Source organism: Sapajus apella, unplaced genomic scaffold, assembly GCF_009761245.1.
Source record: "Sapajus apella isolate SASKATOON/1434 unplaced genomic scaffold, GSC_monkey_1.0 scaffold33, whole genome shotgun sequence".
NCBI lineage: Eukaryota > Metazoa > Chordata > Mammalia > Primates > Cebidae > Sapajus > Sapajus apella.
The window spans coordinates 18,163,983-18,187,031 of record NW_022436973.1 but is presented as its reverse complement, the minus strand read 5'-3'; the positions used below and the strand labels follow the sequence as shown (position 1 = coordinate 18,187,031).

At 37.5% G+C, this 23,049-nt stretch overlaps 1 protein-coding gene across 2 annotated transcripts in view; it reads right to left on the bottom strand.

Annotated features, from left to right (window-relative positions):
• Positions 1 to 11,462, bottom strand: part of HAO1 (hydroxyacid oxidase 1) — a 50,341-nt gene extending 38,879 nt beyond the window's left edge. Inside the window, exons 1-2 of one of the 2 annotated variants that reach the window (XM_032295447.1) lie at positions 11,228 to 11,462; positions 5,422 to 5,573 (exon numbers count right to left, since the gene is read on the bottom strand). In XM_032295447.1, the coding sequence (XP_032151338.1) occupies positions 5,422 to 5,573; positions 11,228 to 11,364 (289 nt within the window). In that variant the 5' untranslated portion in view covers positions 11,365 to 11,462. The remainder of the gene's footprint in view (positions 1 to 5,421; positions 5,574 to 11,227) is intronic. The other variant, XM_032295449.1, reaches the window with a different exon arrangement.
• Positions 11,463 to 23,049: the final 11,587 nt, after the last annotated feature.

Sequence of the window (23,049 nt, the reverse complement as noted above, 5' to 3'; positions counted from 1 at the left end):
GGGAACAACCCCAGCCCCCTTGGGACATGGCATTCAAACCACTGGTCTTGCTCAAGTAGTTCCGTTTATCAATGAAGAAACGTAATCCTAGAGAGTGAAAATGACCTGCCACAAGAAACAAAACTAGTTCGTGGTAAATTTCCACATAAATCAGATGTCCCAGATGGACGGCCCCGGGGACACTTGTAGCCCACAAAAGTATTTACTTTGGCCCACACATTGTTGCCCCAAACAGTGTTTCAGGGAATTTTGATTTATTTGCCCACATTTAAAAACCAGGAGATTTTACGTAGAAATCAAGGTTTCTGGCTTCTCTTAAAATTTTGGAAGATTTGGCAGCTCCACATCCCTGCTCCCTTGGGTTATCAAGCACTAAGTTGCGGCCGCACACTTTTGATGGAACATGCAATCTCAGGCTCGCTACAGCCTCCACCCAGGGGCTTGCATTGCTTTGTTTGTTTGTTTCAATTTCATCTTTTTTTGGACATTGACATTACAAGCCTGACCCCTAAAGGCATCTTTTTTCCCCCAAGGTTTCTACATAAAGCTTAAAATAAAAATATTTTTAGGAAAGAAATAGAACTATTTTTATTTCCACTAAGATGTAAGTGGAATATACTTTTCCAAAAGTGAGTTTTTGTGTGTGAAAAATAAAGAATGTGGGGACTTTGGGCTCTGAGGGTCAAATACAGATAGTGTGTGCCCCATTTCTGTAAGCTTTTCTAGCATTTATTTCATGAACCCTCACAGAAACTCCCTCAGGAAAGAGCTCTTATTCATCTAGGGTTGCCAGATTGAGCAAACATACCGGACACCTATGATTTGTTGTTTATCTGAAATTCAAATATAACTGGCCCTCTATGTTTTACTTGATAACCTTGTATTCATCATCATTTTGAAAATGAAAAAAGTATAGCTTAATTGGTCACTCTACAACCATGCAGCAGTGTAAAAGAGTAGAGTTCATTCCTCTGTCCCAGTTAACAAAGTGTATGTGCTCCACAGCTGCTAGAGGAAGGGCAGAAAGGCCCTTGAAGTTAGACTCTAAATAAATCTGGAGAGTCAACTGGGAAAGTGAGACTATGGTGCCATAGCAATTCCTAGAACTTACTGGAGGCCGATTCTAATTACTCAGGTCAGACCATTGGCTATGGCCACCAGTGGTTTTCGCTTACTCTCGCTGACCATGCTGAGGGAGACACTTCTCCAGAGAGATGGATAACTAACCCCTGTTCTCTAAACCTGGCCCCTATTTCTCTTCCTTGCTAGAGTCTAAGTCCCCAGAAACAGAAATGCTTAGCAGCCAGATATTTAGGAGGGTGACAAAAAAATGATCCTCCACAACAACTTCCACAGATTTCACAATATTCCCAAGGACTGGCTTGCTTGAGAGGATTTCCATATTCTTTCTTGGAATGATGGAATAAATCCAATAATAACTTCATAATTCCATGTGGATTTTCTGAGTTTTCATAAATAACTCTCTGCCTAATATGAATATTCTTACACTGTTACTTAAATTCTCCTCTGGCTATCTGTAGCCTTCAGTTAGCTATTATCCTGGTTTGCATACTTCCAGAAGCCAAAAATGACACAGAGATGTGAGAGCAAGTCATCTTATTTGGAAATGATCTCAGTGAGTCGAAGGAATGGGGTAGTGAGAGAAGAATGGGAAAGAAGCCAATAAAAGATGGCATGTTCATGGGCAGGTAACTTCTGTGGGCAACTGGGGCTCAATCCTTCCAGGGAACACTGGGTGACCGTATTAGAAAATGCTTCACTTACCCTGATCAAAGAAAGCCGGGGTATTTATCCACCTACTGCTGTACATCATTAGCTAGGGAACCCTCTCCCCCATTCCCCTACTTCTAACACATCTATCTGTGGGCTCCTGTTGCAAGAAAAGATGTCAGGCAAAAAGTGGCAGGTCTGATGGCAATGGGAAGCAACAAGGGAATACCTCCAGGGCACCAGCAGCATCTACTCCAGGCATTCATTCTTTCCTTGCAAGTAACCCACTATCCCACAACCAAAACACACCAGCCAAGGAGTACTCATAAGCTGATGACCATCAACTTTCTGGATATACCTAAATATTGAACAGACAACCTATAGGTAGTTTTTGAAACATAGGTGAAAGCTTAGAAACCCTTGAGAGAGGTTTCTAGTGCAAATACAGAATAGAAACTCTGCAGACACTGCCCTGATAGGAACCCAAAGGAGGATCTTAGATTTTTGATGGCAGCATGTATACACTCCATTGTCTTCTCCTGTTCCTCTGTGATCTCGATGTCACCACCCTGTCTTTGTTCTGCTGGTTCCAACTTATCCAGATGTCTATTGTGTACCTTACTCTCCTGAGAGGCCTGCTTTGCATGCTCCTAAAACTATAAATTAATTTCTTCTAGGGGATCACAGTGGTCTTCTCCTTATGACACTTCATAAGATTTTCTGAAATTAAGAGTTAGGCAAAGTGGTGAGGAGCCCAGATTCTGGAGACAGAATACCTGGATCTGAAACCCATCTCTATCACTTATAAACTGTGCATTCCTGGACAGGTTACTCAGCTGGTATGTGCCTCAGTTTCTCCCGTGTAAAATAGGTTTAATAATATGACCTATTTATTTGGGCTGCTCTGAAGCTTCAATGCTGTAATACTTGTAATATACTTAGACTAGTGTCTGGAACATGATAATTGCTTTGTAAGTGTTAAATAAATCTAAGAGGATAAGACTATAATAGGCATTTAATATCCTTTTATGGTTACTTCTTGAGGAAATAGTCCTACTCATGCTGTCAAATCATAGTTTCTAAGGAAGCTTTCTTTTCAGCTTTCTTTTCCTCTTTCTTCCCAGCCCAACTCCATGAAGAATAAAGACTGGTTTTGGAACCATCAAAAATGACTTGGAGAATAAATCTGTCATTGATTACCTGTGAAAAACTGTTTTCTCTGGAACTCAAGCTACTTGCCCACAAAATGGGGACAGCAACACTTGTCAAATATCAAATAAAGTCATATGTGTTGTGGTTAGGCTTTGTGTCTCCATCCAAATCTCATCTTGAATTGTCATCCCCAGGTGTTGAGGGAGATACCTGGTGGGAGGTGATTGGATTGTGGGGGCAGTTTCTCCCAGGCTGCTCTCATGATAGTGAGTGATTTCTCACAAGAGCAGATGGTTTCATAAGCATCTGGCATTTCCCTGCTTACACTTCTCTCTCCTGCCGCCATGGGAAGAAGATTGTTGCTTTCCCTTTGCTTTCCACCATGATTGTAAGTTTCCTGAGGCCTCTCCAGCCATGTAGAACTGTGAATCAATTAAACCTCTTTCCTTAATAAATCACTAAGTCTCAAGGTGTATCTTTACAGCAGTGTGAGAAGGAACTAATACATGTGTGAAAATAATTTGCTTGCTCCAGGGTGCCTTACCAAGTGAGCTCTGCTTGTTGCCTTCTCTGCTTCCTTTCTTTATTTCCATTCTCTTCATGGTCCCTTGCCTTTTTTTCTCTCCTCTTTCAAATCTAATTTTTATCATCTCTTCCTTGCAAAATAATTCAAAGACGAGTTTATAAGAATGAGCCAAAAATCAAAGGAGTATTAAGTTAGAAGTATTCTTATCACTTGTAAACGTTTGTAAATTGTGATCTTTGAAACTAAATATGTTTTAGGACCTGACTATTGTTTGCATCTGATTTCCTAACATTTTAAATTAAAACATCTTTCTATGTTATTGTACTCTTCCTATAATTTATTTTTTAATTCGATGTCATTTTTATGCATCATATTTTTTACAACCTATTTCCAATTATGAGATGTTTAGGTATTTTTTTCTAATTTTTCTCCTACTAAAAATAAGAGGCATGAAAATCCTTGCAGAAACTATTTTTTTTCATCAAAAATCATAATTATTGTTTTGGAAGTCCTAGAAGAGAATTTTTAGCATCATGGGATTCACATTTTTAGAGCTTTGATATAAAGTGCCAAATTATTTTCTAGAAAGATTGTTTCACTTTACACTTGTCTCAACACTGTTTGAAAATGCACGTTTTCTCCCTTACCTAATCATACTACCTGATCTTAAAATAAAAATTTGATATTCAGAAAATAAAATAGTTGGTCATAATTTACATGCCTTTGCTTATTAATTAAACTGAATATTTTTCACGTGTTTGTTGGTCAATTTTATGTCTCCATTTGTAACTTTCTTATTTATATCTTTTGTTTACTTATTTCTCTTTGTCCCTTTGGGCAATGTATTTTCTTGCTCTTCAAATATAAGGGCTTTTTACCTGGAAAAAAATCAACCTTTTACAAGCTCATATTTTTTCCATTTATTTCAGTTTATCATTTACATTTTATTTTTATTGCGATTTAAGAGCACTACAGTTTTAGCTTTTTGATGTTCATTTGTTTTCTTAGTTCTGAGGTTGTGGCCTAGAGCTACATGCCTGAAAGGGCCTTTATTATCCCCATTTTGTATAAATATATACCCATTTTGTATTTTCCCTTTTTTGTCCTTCTCACTGCTAAGTGTGTCCAGCAAAACCTCACTGTGCAATTCTGATATCCCCGACAGAATTTTATGTCAGACATTTCAAAAAGGTAGGTAAATTCACAAGATCCTTAATTTTTAAAACTAAAATGTTTTAAAATATTATATAGTCATGCTTTTTCTGCCCTGCTTATCATCAAAAAAATTCATTACCAACTTTTATATGAGTTTCTGAAGCAGAATTTGGAGAGATTTTTCTCTCTGCACAGCCTTTCAAATGTTCACAGTTGCTAGAGAACTGGAAAGTTAATAAATTAGCTCTCTTAAGAATTTTATTTATATCACAATTGATTTTCTCATCACTCCCTCCTGAGGCACCTGGAACTGCTCTATTAGAATATAACTCATCCATAAAAAAGAATCATGATCCAAAACACATGGAAGAAAACACAACCAACCACAATGCTGCATTTGCTCTTTGGCTGTGAGAGCCACTTTGGTTTGGGGGGACGCATGAGGGTTTGGAGATAAGGCAGCCACGGGGCTGGATTCCAATTCTGTTACTACCTGGCTGTGACCTTGGGTGAGTGTACTTGTTAGAGCTCCATTTCCTCAGATGTCACTATTAATACGCGTAATATAACCAACAGTTACTGAGCCACGACTCTGTGCCATGCACTTAGTGTGCTTGAACTCATTCAATCCTTACCATAACCCAATGAGGCAGGTACAATTTTTGTCCCCATTTTACAGCTGAGGAAACCAATGCAGGGAGAGAAAATGTGCACAGTTAAACAAGCATTTTGATGGTATGAGCTTAATGTATCTGAATGTAAAAACATCAAGGGACACGTTTGCTTGGTGCATGCAGAGAAGGAAGTCGATAAGCATTAGCCTCCTTCAGTCTCTAGGGTGACAATCTTCCTCCTACCTCGCACAGTGGCCAGCTCGCCGTCCACATGAGCCATGCGCTGCATGGCCGTAGCCCCGACGCATATTGGCATGCTGACCCTCTGTCCTAAAACAGATGTCGACAGGTCTGTGTCAGCAACATTCCGGAGCATCCTTGGATACAGCTTCCATCTAGAATTTAAAAAAAAATAGGGGGCTTTAGCATTTCAAAAACATAACCAGAACTTTGACATTACATTTTGGTTAAAAAGAAAAAATACCATTGGATTTTTTTCCATCAAGCAAATGACTTTATAAAGCTAATGGAAAAGAGGCAGTTTTACTGTTTGTTAGGATAGAAAGTTAACAATTAGAGGGCAATGAATTTTCCACACAATTATTTATTAAAGTATAATTAACATATAATAATATTCACTCATTTTAGTGTACAGTTTTGTAAATTTTGACAAATGCATATGGTGGTGTAACTGCCATGACAATCAAGATCTAGAAAAGTTCAGTCATTCCCAAAAATGTCCCCATTTTCTTTTGTAGTGAAACTCTCCCCAGTTCAATCCCCTGACAACCACTGATGTATTTTTTCTTTGCCCCGATAATTTTGCTTTGTAAGAATATCATGTAAACAGAATCATACAGTATGTAGTCTTTTGAGTTTAGCTTCTTTCACTTAACATAACGCCTTAGAGAGTTTCTCATGTTGTTGTATGTATCAATAGTTTGTTCCTTTTGGATGATGAATAGTATTCCATTATACAGGGGTACTATCATTTGTTTAATCATTCCCAAGCTAAAAGACATTTGGAATAGTGCTAGCTTGGGGGGCAATTCTAAATGAAGCCACTACACACATTCACGTACAGGTTCTTGTGTGAACGTAGTTTACATTTCACTTCCCCAATCTTGAAGATCAAGATGGTATACAAGTGCATAGAGTTTAGATCAGAGTTTAAGGAGATATGCTATGTCTAATTTGTCTTCTTTTTATGTAATTAACAGCAGCTTCAGGCAATTACTTTTAAAATAATAATTTGGCTTCTTCAAAATCATTGAGCTATCTGCTGCATCCGTTAAAGTGTAATGAAGAAGTAAGGGGTTTTTTATTTTTAGTTTAATTGAACACTTTTCTCAAAAATGTTATTTGACAAAAACTGCAATTTGGGGGTTAAAAATTTTTTTGGGTCCTGAACAGTATTTTAAATGACTGTTTCTGTGATTCTTCTGTGTTGGAATGAAAATTACCAACAAATCAGTAACCAAAAATTTACCAGTAAAATTTACAGGAGAACTAGTTCTCTTTCTTCCTGGCAAATTTATATCTCCTATTTGTTTGGATTTATTATTCTCCTCATTAGTACTGATTAAAACTGAAGAAACTACAGCCCTATTTCTAATATGTATCTGTATAATAAACATGTCGTATAAGCACACATGCATGTCTAACCAGCATTCATCTAGTATTACCTAGATTTAGCTCTTCTTCCAGAGATAGCATGACTTTTTAGTAAATATAGTGAAGTATGATACAGCAATGCAGTAATACAAAAAGAAAAAAAATAAGAAGAAGAAGAAAAAGAAAAAGCCCTTAATTGTAGTATATTTCCTGCAGCAGAAGAAGAAATTCTGCCTTATGTTGCCTTGTGGAATAGCTAAGGGTCTGTAATCTAACCCTTCCTCACATAATAAAGTAAAAACATCCAGTCCCTGAAAAGCATAATAAAGAAGTTTTACTGTGTGATTTCTATGCTATTCCTTTGAACATCATAATTGTCATTGTTTTATGTCACACCACATGCTCTGTTGCTGAAAGTCTTTTCTTCTCGACGGACCCTCACAGCATGATTCTTTGATCTCCATTTGGAAGGGGGAGAAGCAGAAGCCTTAAAGAGAGTTTTTATTACCAATCATCTCTAAGTGTGTTGTTATTAGAATGAGAGGAAACGATTTTAATAGCAGCCATTGGCATGCCAGCCTTGGAAGGCATTAATATTTACTTAGAGCTAGAGAAACAATGAAAGCCTTTATGACAAGAACACACAAAGCTGCAGGGCAGCAGGGGTGTGTGTGTGTGTGTGTGTGTGTGTGTGTGTGTGTGTGTGTGTGTGTGTGAAAAGGGACATTTTTAAAGGTCAAATTCCCATTTGTAAAGCAAGGCTCAATCCTTCAATCTCCAGACAGCAGCTTTACACTTGTCCGCTTGGTGGCGCAGTCACTTTAATAACTGTGGGCTCTTTCCGTAAACAGTATTTTCTGTTCTAAGGACGTTACAGAGGCTTGTCAACCAATGCACAAAATGCAATTCCTACGTAAATTTAGATAAAATCAATGGAATGGGAAAATGTATGTTATCTAAAGAGTCCTCCACGTTTTGATACTTTTCAAATAGTCATCACAACAACTGTGTCAGCTTAGAAGTTTTCCAAGCTTTGCCCAACCCCACCCTACATTCAGTCATACATAAAACAGTACCTCACTATATCCTCGGACTGTGCTCTCCTGGGCCTCCACTTTGGAAAAAGAATATGACGACTGGCAAACTGTTGAACCAACTGAATAATAAACCTTTTTCAAAGGGTAGAAATTGAGATGCCAGAGTCAAGGAAGTGGGGTTAAGGTGAGAATCTGTTCACAGGACTTTTAACCCACCCTTAACATCTAACAAAGGCCTCAAATTTAACTTATTAAAAAAATCAATTGATATCCACACTCCTCACAAAGTAACTGCTCTGTTGAAGGAAGACACTCATGCCTCACCCAGCTTTATAACTGCATGCTGTTTCTGAATCACACCAACTGAACATAGTGGATTAATGTTTTATAAGTTATGTAATACTATAATATTGCATTCTAATTTTCTCCATATTAATTTTTTACTCTAAACACTTAAAAGCTATAAATCAAAAGCACCTTATTCACCTTTTGTGGATACTAGCTGAGTGATTTTGTAACATTTATGCCTATGAGAACACAATGTCACTGCTAAGTTTATATCACTTCTCAAATATTAAAGTGAGACAATGACATCACTTTACCCATCTGCTATTTAAAAGAAAATAATGCAGTCTTTAGTATCAACAGGTGATGCAACAGAAAAGAGTTTCCTTTTCTGAAATTATGAGGGCTTCTAAGTGTCCAAATTGTTGAATTAACTTCTATCAATGATAATTTCAAAAAAAAAAAAGCTACAACAAATGTGAAGACCATAGTTGAAAAGGCCACTTTTAATTAATGTGTAAGAGAAACAAATTACTGTTCTTCAAATTAACACCAATCAATTCAGGCCATGAAAAATGTAACAAGTCGACATTTGCCCTGTTTTGTTACAACTACAATAAAAAATTTTGTTCTTCTGGGTGGTTCCATTTATTTGTCCTTTTTAACTTTTTTTTCTACTGCCACAGTAATATTGGAGTCTCAAGTCTTATCCAGAAATATCTCCAAGCAACTGCTGGGTCACATTGAGTGGCCCATGTCCCCAGAACTGAGTACAAAGAAATAAAAGTTGTCACTATGAATGACACTTTGTTGTACTTGTGAGACAGGGAGGTGTATAAATTTTGTAAATGTGTTGGAAATACTCTGACCTTGTATCACAATGGGTTATCTGAGGTTTGAGTATTTTGCGCTTTTCATTAGAATCAGAATGTGAAATTCCAGGTTGATTTCCTTCATGCCATCAACCCAAAGCCTCTACAACCCTGGCAGAAAATCTTTTCTTAGTTTCACATGACCAGCTACATGATACAGTGTGAGGAATCAAGAGTCACCTAGCGAGTGACACAACACAATAGGAATTGAGATATTAGCTAGGTAACAACCCCTAAAATTTGTTGCAATAAAAACTCAAGCAGTTGATAATAAAATAGCATCAGCTGTCCTCCAAAGAAAGTTAATCAATAGGGTTTTTTTTGTTTTGTTTTGTTTAAAGCTGAACAAAAGAGAATGATCAAGGTTCATGGAAAAGGTGGCATTGCAAATTCATTTTCATTATCAGTGTCCTGTCCCTAAGTTACTTGGTACACAGATAGGATGGGGATACTCACTTGAATACCATGTAATTCACATACGGCATGAGGCACTTATCCAGTTTACAACTTAGAAGTCACCAAACCTTCTATGTCTCCCAAAGTTTCTACAATTTATAGGGTTGCATAGGTGATCCATCTGCTTTGGGGCACCCCTTTGTATCCTCTTTGAGACCTCCACTTGGCCAACTATTTGGGGCCCATTTTGCATCATTTCAACCCAACGGCATTTTGGAGGTTGATGCATCCAGTGGAATGTAAGCTCCTATAGACAGAAACTTCGTCTGGTTCACTGCTTTTTCCTCAGCATGAAGTACACAGCGTAGCTCATGGAGACTTCTAATTATTCCTGGTTAATTAGCTAGCATGGGATAAAGGGAATTAAGAAGTGAGGAAGGCTACGTATAAATGAAATAAATAGACACCTGAGCATTGGAGTCCTGGCAATGCTGAGACACTAACCCTATAAATCTGTCAAGGGTCTGAAGTTTCCTTGGTTGTAATGACCTATTTGGGTTAAGGTGTTTTCAGACCACTCGTAGGCAAATCACATTACTTGGTGGACAAAGTTAACATTGGCCTGAGAAGGGGCATCTTCCAAGAGCAGAAACTTTTAAATGAGCCCAAAATAGTAAATAATGGTGCAGAATTCTAAGCTCCTCTACTCTCAGTCATCTTCCCTTCCCATGACTTCCCTGGCATTTGTTGAGCTCATTTGGGGTCCAGGAGAAACCTAAGACAAAGTCAAGGCTTGGAAGGTTTGGGGACAGGCCCTGTCCTCACCCCACTGCCATTCTCCATCTTCTACATGGATTTGTGGGTGAATCAGTGCTGCCAACCAGGGACCACCTTGGTCAGGATAATTTTATTTCTCCTAATTTAAATATAGAAAACTGATTTTGAGTGATTTTGTTGTAGACTAAAGAAGAAATCAGGGAGGAAGGTAGATTCTCTCCCCCTGCATAAGTTCTGCGTTTTTGACTTTAAATTATCACCATCAATGAGTACCCACAATACTGATTGCCTTTACTAACAGCCATAATGTTAGATGGATGAGACTGAAAGAGTGGACTGGAGTGAAGATTCCCCTCTCTTGCTCCAGCAAATAAACTATTTTTGTAATTGCAAAAAAAAAAAAAACTTTGAAATGATTTTATTTATTGTTTTTACTATAAACAGAAAACATAAACCATGTCACTCACCATCTTGTGCTTTGAAATATGAAAGTCCACAGAAAACTAATTTGGGAAGAGAGACGAAGTGCTTTGAAGTAGAGATGTAACAGCAAGGTTGAAAGATTAATGCTACATAAGACAAATTGAAATCTAAAGTGAAAGTTTAGACAACAGTAATCAAAATGAATGATAACACGAAAAGCCAGCAGGAAGAGAACATTTGAGCCAGCAGTCCAATCTGGTTCATCCAGATAAGATGGTTATCTGGCATTTAATGTTGTTTCCTACACCATAAACATAAGCACTCACTGTCATACTAGGAAAAAGAAAAGTCATCTGAATTTATTGCTATTTTTATATGTAGTTAAATAAATTGCTATCATACTTCCAAGTGCAGTAACATAGGGTTGGCTTTTGCAGTCAGCTGTTCAAGATTCACAGGCTTGGGATATTTTTTTCAACAATTTGAAAACCCAAGATTTCTTACGGCCCCAAGAAATTTCCCCTCCCTACTAAGCACAAATCTGAACAAATAAGTCCACACCACCAATGTAAAACTAGAAGACCTTATTGTGGTACAGTCTTTGTATAATTTTAAAACATGATTTAAAAAAATGAATTTTCTTACCTGGAAAATGCTGCAATATTATCAGCCAAAGTTTCTTCATCATTTGCCCCAGACCTGTAATAGTCATATATAGACTTTGGAAGTACTGATTTAGCATGTTGTTCATAATCATTGATACAAACTAGCCGGGGTAGCATTTTCACAGGTTATTGGATCCCAGATGTTGGGTTTTTTTTTTTTTTTTTTTAATGTATTGCCTTCTACATCCTCACTGTTCTGTTATTTGTCAATTATTAATAGACTTTTGCCAAAGTTCAGATTTAGTCCTCTGTTGCTTACATCAAGTGAGCAAACATTATATGCTTAGCCTTTGAAATTTCATTTGCAGGCTATCTGCCAAAGAACATCAAAGTCACTATCTGCCAAAGAACACCAAAGTTGGGGCTGGGGAGGCAGCATAAGGTGATTAGGTATCTGTCACATTAAAAAGGACAAAGGAATAAGTCAAACGTTAAGGACTTAGAGGACTTAGAGGAATATCCATATAAAAGCACTCTTGGTTAGGTTTTGCCTAAGTTTGCTTCTTCCACATGATCTGTGCCTGTGCTCTTTGCTTGATACCCAGAATGGGCTACCCACTCATTTTCCTTCCACATTTCAATCCTGCACAAAGAGCTTATGAACCAAATGGGGCATCCATGAAATACGGTATTCCATGAAATTGAGGGCTTCTGCACAATATAAAATTTAGCTGATTACAAACAGAAACACAATTTTAAAACATGATTAAAAAAAATTTCTTACCTGGAAAATGCTGCAATATTGTCAAAGTTTCTTCGTTTGCCCCAGACCCATAATAGTCATATATAGACTTTGGAAGTACTAATTTAGCATGTTGTTCATAATCAAAATTACAGCTAAGTTTTTTTATTCATTCTGCATGTTTGAGGTTTACAACATGACATTATGATATACATGTACATAGAAAAATGGTTACAATAGTGAGGCAGATACAACATATCTATCATCTCATGTAGTTCCTTTTTTGTGTGTATGACAAGAACACCTAAAATTGACTTAACAAAAATCCCTAATACGGTACAATTTTATTAACTTTAGTCCTCAAGTTGCACATTTGCTCTCTAGACCATGGGTCCCAAACCCCTGAACATGAACTGATACTGGTCCGTGGCCTGTTAAGAACTGAGCTGCACAGCAGGAGGTGAGCAGCCCGTGAGCAAGCATTACCACCTGAGCTCTGCCTCCTGTCAGATCAGCAGTGGCATTAGATTCTCATAGGAGTGTGAACCTTACTGTGAACTGCACATGTGAGGAATCTAGTTTGCGCCACTCCTTATGAAAATCTAATGCCTAATGATCTGAGGTGAAACAGTTTCATTCCTAAACCATCCACCTACTCCCACCATCTGTGGAAAAACTGTATTCCACAAAAATTGTATTCCACAAAACTGGTCCCTGGTGCCAAAAGAGTTGGGGACCCTGTTGTAGACTCATGCATCCTACATATCTGCTATTTTGTATCCTTTGAGCTATATCTCCCCATTCCCTCTCCTCTGCTTCCCAACAGTGGTAATCACTGTTTCATTCTCTAGCACTCTGCATTTGAGGTATTTTTTAAAACAAAATCCCACGTATAAGTGAAATAATGCAATAGTTTCCCTTTTGTGCCTGGCTTATTTCACTTAGTATAATGTTCTCTGGGTTATCCTGCATATGGCAGGATCCCATTCTCTTATAAGGCTGATTAATATTCCATTGTATATATACCTATACATTCTCCTTATCCATTAGTTTCTCAATGGGCATTTAGATTTACCATTAATTCTTTTTTTTTTTTTTTTTTTTTTTGAGACAGAGTCTTGCTCTGTCACCAAGGCTGGAGTGCAGTGGTGTGATCTTGGCTAACTATAGCCTCTGCCTCCTGAGTTCAAGAGCTTCTCCTGTCTCAGCTTTCCAAGTAGCTGGGACTACAGGCATATGCCATCACGCTTGGATAATTTTTTTTTCTTTTTTAAGTAGAGAAGGGGTTTCACTATGTTGGTCATGCTGGTCTTGAACTCCTGACCTCAACTGATCCAGCTGCCTCCGCCTCCCAGCGTGCTGGGATTGCAGGCACGAGACGCCACACCCAGCCTACCAATAATTCTTAGAATCTTATCTTGCTCTGGAGAGGGTATAGGGAAGTGCCATTCCTAAAGACCTGTGGTCTCAATCTATAATTTCATTAAATCATGGAATATCTGGAGAAGATTCACATTAATAAGATATGCTTGAGAAAGCAATGATTTTAACTCCAGTCAGACCTGAGTTTCAATCTAGGAACCTCCACTAAATCTGCTTGCCAGCTCTTCACTATCTAAATTCCAACCACCTACATCTGTAGGAGAACTCACTCTTGAACTTGGAGCCTGCTTCTCCATAAACATAGCATGCCAAGCAGTACAGTTCCATGCCCTGTGGAACAGGGCCAAGGAAATTGGTGCATAAATACCCCAAATTTCTCACTCTTCTGGTGGGATTACTCCTAGGTTTGTGTTCTACATTGCAGGTCTCAATTGTCCACAGTGAGCTGATTGATAATCTACATTGTGTTGCTGCCTTCCCTTCTAATCAGACTTCCTGACACCTCAGCGGTGCTTCCTCTACCTCCCAAATAAACTTCTTGCATTTGTATGCTTGCTTCGCAGTCTCCTTTTGGTGAAACTCAAACCAGGACAAGGAGAAATATTCATCCCTACCCTGAGGAGTGACTGTGAGGACAAAAGATATATGGTCAGTGAAACACTTGGCATGTAGTAGGCACAGTTGACCTTTGAACAAAAAAAGGTTTGAACTGCGAAGGTCCACTTACATGTAGATTTTCTTTAGATTCTTTCATTCTTGAGACAACAAAACCAACTTCTCTTCTTCCTCCTCTTCTTCATTCTACACAAGGTGTAGATGACGAGGATGAAGAGTTTTGATGTTCCACTTACACTTTATGAATAGTAAATATATTTTCCCTTCCTTACGATTTTCTTAATAACATTTTCTTTTGCTAGCTTGCAAATATATTCTTACAGTATATAATACATGTAACATAAAAAAATATATGCAAGTTGATTTTGTTATTTGTAAGGCTTCCAGTCAACAGTAGGCTATTAGTTGTTAAGTTTTGGGGTAGTCAAAAGTTATACACAGTGGGTCAGTACTTCTAACCCCCACGTTCAATGGTAAACTGTATTTCATTAATATTACCCACCCTCATCATCTCAATATACTTTACCAGCACATTTTTCCAAAAGACTTTTGTTTAATGTCAGTTATATAAGGACAATTCCCTAATGTACAAGAAATTGGACAAAGAGATTCTTGGGCTTCTGGAAGGCCACTGCCATTTTTCTTCCAGTAACTTAATCCCTTTGAGTATTTCTTTGCTAGGTTTGCGATTAGTCCAATTGATTTCCTACACCCTCAAGAGAAGTGTCTTTCATAAATAATATATATTTATATAATCACATCTTTTTGAAAACTGCCTTATCCCATGCCGTATGAGGCTTTATATGGTAGAAAGGATAGGGTGTAAAATTATGTCTTACTGTGGGTAAGTATCCTTTGAGTTTCTTCTGGAGAAGGAAAATCGTCTAAGATGAAGAAGAATACTAAGGAGCTCAGTATGTAATCTGTGACTTAGTTTTGACCTGTGGCCACAGAGAGAATGCAGAGCACAGTCACCTGTTATATGAAATTCCCATGCTGTGGGTCACCAGAAGGAGCAGGAGAGAGGATATGGTCAAATCTACTTTCAATACTGACAAGGCAAGTAGAAACCAAAGATAGAGGCTCCATAGCAGCCTACTGGGCAAACTGGGAATGAAACCAGAACCAAAAATATAAGCCAGTAGGTCATTCCCAGCCATAATGATAGATATGGCATACAAAAAATAAACGTTTTAAATTTAATCAAAGGGACATGCTGTTAAAATTGACATTGAATTTTATAGTACACAGGTTTAGTCTCAAAGTTCACAAATGCTTACTTTTTGCATCAGCATAGTGATAGATAAAATGACATATTAAAATTGCTATTAGGATGTGAAAAATCTGCTAATAGGATAATCAAGTTCTGAGTAACTCAGTTTCATAGTTAACAAAGCCATTATGAAAATGTGGTCAAAGGGATCTTAATTACTGCTTATAACCAATTCAAAATTTACAGATTAAAGCACAACCTTTTTTTTGCACATTTATGTGCAAATTTAGCATTTATTAAAACAATTAGCATCCTGCAACTAATGTAATTAGAATGAAGAGGCAATCAATTATTCTTAATTAGGTCAAGTACTGATGAAACTAAAGAAGACACATCACAGCCAGTAGTTCTCAAAGTGTGGCTGTGAACCAGCAGTATCAGCATCAACTAGGAAGTTATTAGACATGCAAATTCCAGGCCTCATCCTAGTCCTACTGAATCAGAAACTCGACAGGTATTCATGCTGTAACAAGGCTTCCAAGTGATTTGATGCACAATTTTGTTTGAGGACCATGGTTTGGGCAAGACGGAATGTAAAGGGGAACTTTTTCTTAAAAGGCATATTCTTTTTAATAATCTCAAATTTTATCTTAGATACCGAGGCACATATGCAGCTGTCACCTGGGGATATTGCATGATGCTGACATTTGGGGTACAAATTTTGTCACAGGTAGAGATCACAGTACTTGATAGGTAGTTATTCAATCCATACTCCCTTCCCTGCCTACCCACTCTAGTAGCCTCAGCATCTGTTGTTCTCATATTTATGTCCATGCATGCTCAATGTTTAGCTTCCACTTCTAAGTGAAAACATGCAGTATTTGGTTTTCTACTCCTGTGTTAATTCACTTAGGATTATGGCCTCCAAACTGTCTCCATGTTGCTGCAAAGGACATTATTCCATTCTTTCTTATGGCTGCATAGTATTCCATGGTATATATGGACCACATTTTCTTTATCCAATCTACCATTGATGAGCACCTGTTGATTCCATATATTTGCTATTGTGAATACTGCTGCAGTGAACATATGAATGTATGTGTCACTTTGGTAGGATAATTTATTTTCCCTTGGGTAAATACCAGTAATGGTATTGCTGAGTTGAATGGCAGCTCTATTTTAAGTCCTTTGAGAAATCTCCAGACTGCTTTCTACAGTTGCTGTACTAATTTACATTCCCACCAACAATGTATAAACATTCTCTTTTCTTCACAGACTCTCCAGCATCTGTTTTTTGTTTTGTTTGTTTACCTTTTAATAATAGCCATTCTGACTGGTGGAAGATGGTATCACATTGTGGTTTTGATTTGCATTTTTCTGATGATTAGTGATGCTGAGTTTCCTTTTTACGTTTCTTGGCTGCTTGTCTGTCTTCTTTTGAGAAGTGTCTGCTCATATAATTTGCCCGTTTTTTAATGAGGTTTATTGTTTCTTGCTTGTTGATTTATGTTCCCTACAGATTCTGAATAGTAGGCCTTTATTGGATACATAGATTGCAAATATCTTCTCACATCCTGTAGGTTGTCTGTTTACCCTGTTAATAGTTTCTTTCGCTGTGCAGAAGCTCTTTAGTTTAATTAGGCCCAACTTTTCTATTTATGTTTCTATTGAAATTGCTTTTGGGGACTTAGCCAAAAATTTCTTGCCAGGGCCAATGTCAACAAGAGTGTTTCTTAGGTTGTCTTCTTGTAATTTTATACTTTGATGTCTTACATTTAACTCTGTGATCCATGTTTAGTTAATTTTTGTATATGGTGAACGGTAGGGGTCCAGCTTCAGTCTTTGGCATATGGCTGGCCAGCTATCCCAGGGCAATTTATTGAATAGAGTCCTTTCCCCATTGCTTGTTTTTGTCAGCCTTGTCACAGATCAAATGGTTGTAGAAAAGTGGCATATTTCTGAGTTTTGTTTACGGTTCCATTGGTCAATGTGTCTGTTTTTGTACTAGTATCATGTTATTTTGGTTACTGTAGCTTTATAGTATAGTTTTAAGTTGGGTGGTGTGATGCACCAGCTTTGTTCTTTTTGCTTAGTATTTCTTTGACTATTTGGGCTCTTTTTTGGTTCCATGTGAATTTTAGAAGTTTTTTTTTTGTTGTTTTTGTTTTTTTTTCTAATTCCATGAAGCATGACATTGGTAGTTTGATAGGAATGGCATTGATTTTGTAGATGCTTTTGGCAGTATGGCCATTTTTATGATATTGATTCTTCTAATCCATGAGCATGGAATGTTTTTCATTTATTTGTGTAATCTTTGATTTCTTTCAGCAGGGTTTATAGTCTCCTCTTAGAGTACTTTCACCTCCCTGATTGGCTGTATTACTAGGTATTTCATTTCCTTTGTGGCTATTGTAAGTGGAATTGTGTTCTTGCTTTCACTCTAATCCTGGACATTGTTGATGTATAGAAATGTGAGTTATTTTTATACATTGATTTTGTATCCTGGAACCTTATTAAAGTCACTTATGAGTTCTGAGAGCCTTTTGGCAGAGCTTATAGGATTTTCTAGGCACAGAATTATATCATCAGTGAACAGAGATAGTGTGACTACTTCTTTTTCTATTTGGATACCTTTTATTTTTTTCTCGTGCTTGATTGCTCTGGCTAGGACTTCCAAGGCTATGTTAAGTAGACATGGTGAGAGCAGGAAATCCTCGTCTTATTCCAGTTTTCACGAGGAATGATTTGAACTTTTGCCCATTCAGTATCATGTTGGCTATGTGTTTGCCATAGATGGTTGTTGTTATTTTGAGGTAATCTGTTGAGAGTTTTTGTCATAAGGAGATGTTAGATTTTATCTCATGTTTTTTCTGCGTCTGTTGAGATAATCATATAGATTGTGCTTTTAATTGTATTTATGTGGTGAATCACATTTATTGATTTTGCCTGTATTTCCTACTTGATTGTGGTGTGTTTACTTTTTGTTGTGAGGCTGGGTACAGTTTGCTAATATTTTGTTGAGAATTTTCACATCTATGTTCATCAGTGATGATGGCCTGAAGCTTTTTTTTTTCTTTTCCCTACTGTGTGTTTGCCAGACTTTGGCATCAGGCTGATTGTGTCTTCGTTGAATGAGTAAGAAGGCCTTCTTCAATATTTTTTAATAGTTTCAGTAGGATTGGTATCAGTTCTTCTTTATACATCTGGCAGAATTTGGCTGTGCTACCATCTGGTTCAGGGCTGTTTTTCTTGGTACATTCTTTATTACTCATTCAGTTTTTAGAAGTTGATATTGGTATGCTCAGGGTTTTACTCTCTTCCTAATTCAATCTCAGGAAATAGTGTGCTTCCACGAATTTAGCCATTTCCTTTAGATTGTCTAATTTGTGTGCACAGAGTTGTTCATCGTAGTCTTTGAGGATATTTTATATTTCTGTGGAACCAGTTGTAATACTGCCTTTGTTATTTCTGGCTATGCTTATTTGAATATTTTCTTTTTCTTTGTTAGTCTAGCTAGTGATCTATCAATCTTTTTTTTTTTTAATAACTAACTCCTGGTTTCATTGGTGTTTAGTTTGTATTTTTGCATCTCAATTTCATTAAGCTGGTCTCTAATTTAGCTCTTCTTTTCTTCTGCTAGATTTGAGGCTAGTTTTTATTTTTTTTTCTTTTTGTCTAGTTCCTTTAGGTGTAGAGTTAGTCTGTTAATCTGAAATCTTTCTAACTTCTTGATGAAGGCATTTAGGTCTATAAACTTTCCTCTTAACAACACTTTGGCTGCATCCCAGAGATTTTGATAAGTTGCGTCCCTATTTTCTTTAACTTCAAAAATTTCTTTTTATTTCTGCCTTAATTTCAATGTTTACCCAGGAGTTATTCAGGAACAAGTTGTTTAATTTCCACATATTTGGGTGGTTCTGAGAGATCATCTTGGTATTGATTTCTGTTTTAATTGCACTGCGGTCTGAGAGCGTGCATGGTATAATTTCAATTCTTTGAATTTATTGAGACTGGCTTTATGAGTGAGCATGTGGTCAACCTTAGAACATGTTTCATGAGCAGAGGAGAAAAATATATATTCTATGGTTGTTGAATGAAATGTTCTGTAGATGTCTATTTGGTCCAACTGGTGAAGGGTTGACTTTTTCCAGAGTTTGTTTGTTTGTTTGTTTTCTGCCTTGATAATTTGTCTAACACTGTCAGTGGGGTATTGAAGACGCCCCTGTTAGTGTGGAGTTGCTAAGTCTTTTCTTAGGCCAAGAAGAACTTGCTTAATTAAACTGGGGGCTCCAGACTAGGTGCTTATATATGTATGATAGTTAAGGCTTCCTGTTGAATTGTACCATTTATCTTTATATAATACCCTTCACTGTCCTTAATATTTACTGGTCTAATGTCTGCTTTAGCTGATATAAGAATAGTGACTCCTATTCTTTTTTGTTTTCCATTTGCATGATAAACTTTTCTTCATCCTTTTACTTTGAGTTGTTGGTGTCATTACATATGTCATACAAATGTCTCTTGAAGGACAACAGATGGTTAGGTCTTATCTTTTTATCCAGCCTGCCACTCTATGTATTTTAAGTGGTGCATTTAGCACATTTGCATTTAAGGTTAGTATTGATATCTGTTATTTTAATCCTGTCATCACGTTGTTAGCTGGTTGTTACATAGACTTAATTGTGCAGTTGCTTTACAGTGCCTGTGTGCTATGTGCTCACACGTGCTTTTGTGGCAGCAGGTGTCATTCTTTTGATTTCATGTTTTGTACTCCTAAAGCCTCTGATAAGGCTGCTCTAATGAAATGTATTCCTTCAGCATTTGCTTATCTAAGAAGTATTTTATTTTTCCTTCACATATGAAGCTTAGTTTGGTGGGATATGAAATTCTTATTTGAAATTTCTTTTCTTTAAGGGCACTGAAAATTGACCTTAATCTTTTCTGGCTTGTAAGGTTTCTTCTGAGAGGTCTGCTTCTAGCCTGATGGTGTTACTTCTGTAAGTGACCTGACCCTTCTCCCAGCTGCCTTTAAGATGTTTTCTTTGGCATTGACATTGGTGAATCTGATGACTGTGTGCCTTGGGGATGATCATCTTGTATAGTATCTAACAGGTGTTCTCTGTATTTGTTGGATTTGCATGTCAATATCTTTAGAAAGCTTAGGAACATTTTCATGGACTATCTCTTCATTAAATATATTTTCCAGATTGCTCATTGCCTCTCCTTCTCTTTTAGGAATGCCAGTGAGCTGTAAATTTGGTCTCTTTACATAATTCCATGTTTCTCAGAGGTTTTGTGCATTTTTCTTATTTCTTTTTTCTTTATTTTTGTCTAACTGAATTGATTTGAAGAACTGGTCTTTGAGCTCTGAGATTCTTTCCTTAGCCTGGTTTTTTCTGCTGTTAATACTGTCAACTGTTTTATGAAATTCTTGTAGTAAACTTTGCAGTTCAAGAAATTTAGTTTAGGTTTTCTTGAAATGGCTGCTTTGTCTTTCAACTTTTGAGTCGTTTTACTGGATTGCTTGGCTTCCTTGGATTGAGTTTCAACTTACTCCTGGATCTCAATGAGCTTCCTTGTCATCCAGATTCTGAATTCCATGTCTGTCTTTTCAAGCTTTCACACTGGTTAAGAACCAATGCTGGAAAGCTGGTGGGCTCATTTGAAAATAGGAGGACACTCTGGCTTTTTGAATTGCCAGAGTTCTTACCCTGATTCTTTTGCATCTGGGAGAGCTGGTGTCCCTTTGACTGTGTTATACATTGGATACAGTCTATTGATTTCATTTCTGGAAGTTTTCAGAGGGCTAATGTTCTGTACAGGGTCTTTGTTGTTGAATTCTTGTAAATGATACGACTTTGATGATTGGAGAAACACCAGGTTTTTCATCTTGAGTTCAGTTAAATAAGACGATACGGCCTGGCCTACCTGGTTTCAAACTGGCCTACCTGGTTTCAAACTGGCCTACCTGGTTTGCCCGGCCTACCTGGTTTTGTTGCGTGGCCTACCTGGTTTCAAACTCCTAGCCTCAAGAGATCTTCCCACTTCTGCTTCCCAGAGTACTGGGATTACAAGCATGTGCCACTGTGCCCACTCTTCATCTTTAACTTAGTCTTCTTTCTTCTCTTTTCTCTGCCTCCTCACCTTTATTTTCTTCTTGTTGTTTCTCTTTCTCACTCTGTCTTTCCATGTTGCAATTATAACCAGCTCCTAGATAGGCAAGTTGCCTTTAGCTAAGTTTTTTGGGGTTTTGTTTTTGTTTTTGTTTTGTTTTCCTGGTTCATCCTCTAAGTGTGTTGCTCTTTGAGGTCCTGGCTTTAAGCTAGACTGAATAAGTATGCCAGTGGCTACAAAATTCTGGGAAAGGCTTTCCTCTTTCATGCTCTACAACCACAATACAACTTGTTGCCTAGGGGTGGCGTGAAGATAGAAATGAGAGTGAGAAATGTTTGCATGTATTGTTCCATTAGCTTCAGTTAACAACCTTTTCAGTATTCACCTTTAAACTAATGTGGTTTGCCTGCACTTCCCCCAACAACCATGAGGTCATTAAAAATAAAGCTCTAGTGTGTGATGCTCCCCTCCCTGTGGGGTCTGTGGAGGGGATCTAGGGGAGGGACAGCTGGGGGTGGGGAGTTGGGGAGGGATAACATGGGGAGAAATGTCAGATATAGGTGATGGGGAGGAAGGTAGCAAACCACATTGCCATGCATGTACCTATGCAACAATCTTGTATGTTCTTCACATGTACCCCAAAACCTAGAATAATATATACATATAAATATATATATATATAAAATAAAGCTCCAACACAGGATTGCATTCAGCACATGCCCTTAGGGGAAAAGCAGCTTTAGAGCTCCACTTCTCCAGGTTCTTGCTCTCATAGATTTTGGTCTGTTTATTATTATTTTACGAACATTTTGATATCTTCAGAAATATAATTTGTTATATCTGAAATAACTGTTGTTTTTACCACGATGATTGAACTGGTATATTTTAGATCACTCAGTATGAATATGGAAAAAAAATCATTTGACTACTAACTACTGGTCATAAATTATTAGTTGTGTTTTGGCTTTTTCATTATCCCATATGCAGTATGGAAATGTAATTTTCCCTTGGATCGCCCCCTGCATTAAAGCATTTTCCCCTCCTATCTTGCCACCGAAGATGTCATCTTTCAGGTTTCCATCTTTATATGATAGTCTCTGTCTTAGTCTCTCATCCCTATGTAGCTCCACACAGGTGCTCTGTGTGGACAAGGCTTAGTAAAGGACCTTTAAGAAATCTTACGCTTCAGTGCCGTTTACCTGCCTGTTGAGGTTTTACTTGGTTTTGGTAGTTTTGTGTGTGTGTGTTTTGTTTCACATTTGGTTTCTTGAGAATATCCATGACTTTTCTTGTCATCTTGCCATTTCAGCCACACATTGTAAAATATGCTTGTAACATTTTATCTCACATCTGCAGGTGTTTTGTGAAAGACTTTACTTCAATAAAACTAGTCTACATATCTCTAAACATTTTAATTAGGGTTTTAATTATGGGCCTGTTGTATAGAAATTTAAATGTTTATTATAGTCAAAGATATCAGTAGTGCTACTGAGGATCTGGCTTTTTAGTCTCATTTGGAAAATTCTTCGGCAGTCTTAAAAACTTGTTTTCTTCCATCTGGAGCTGATCTTTGTGCACTGTGTAATCACTATTTTGTTTCTGTAAGCAAAGTGGGCCAAATACGTGGTTTAACAAATACATCCAGTTCCTTCCTTCAAGGCACATGGTGAAATTGCATGTTCTGGTTTCCTTGTGGATAGAGCCATGCTGGTTCTGGGCCATATGACCAGTGCTGGCCAATGAATTGTTGATGTCTGATGACCATTGAATTGGGTTTGGGGCATTTAATTGCCAG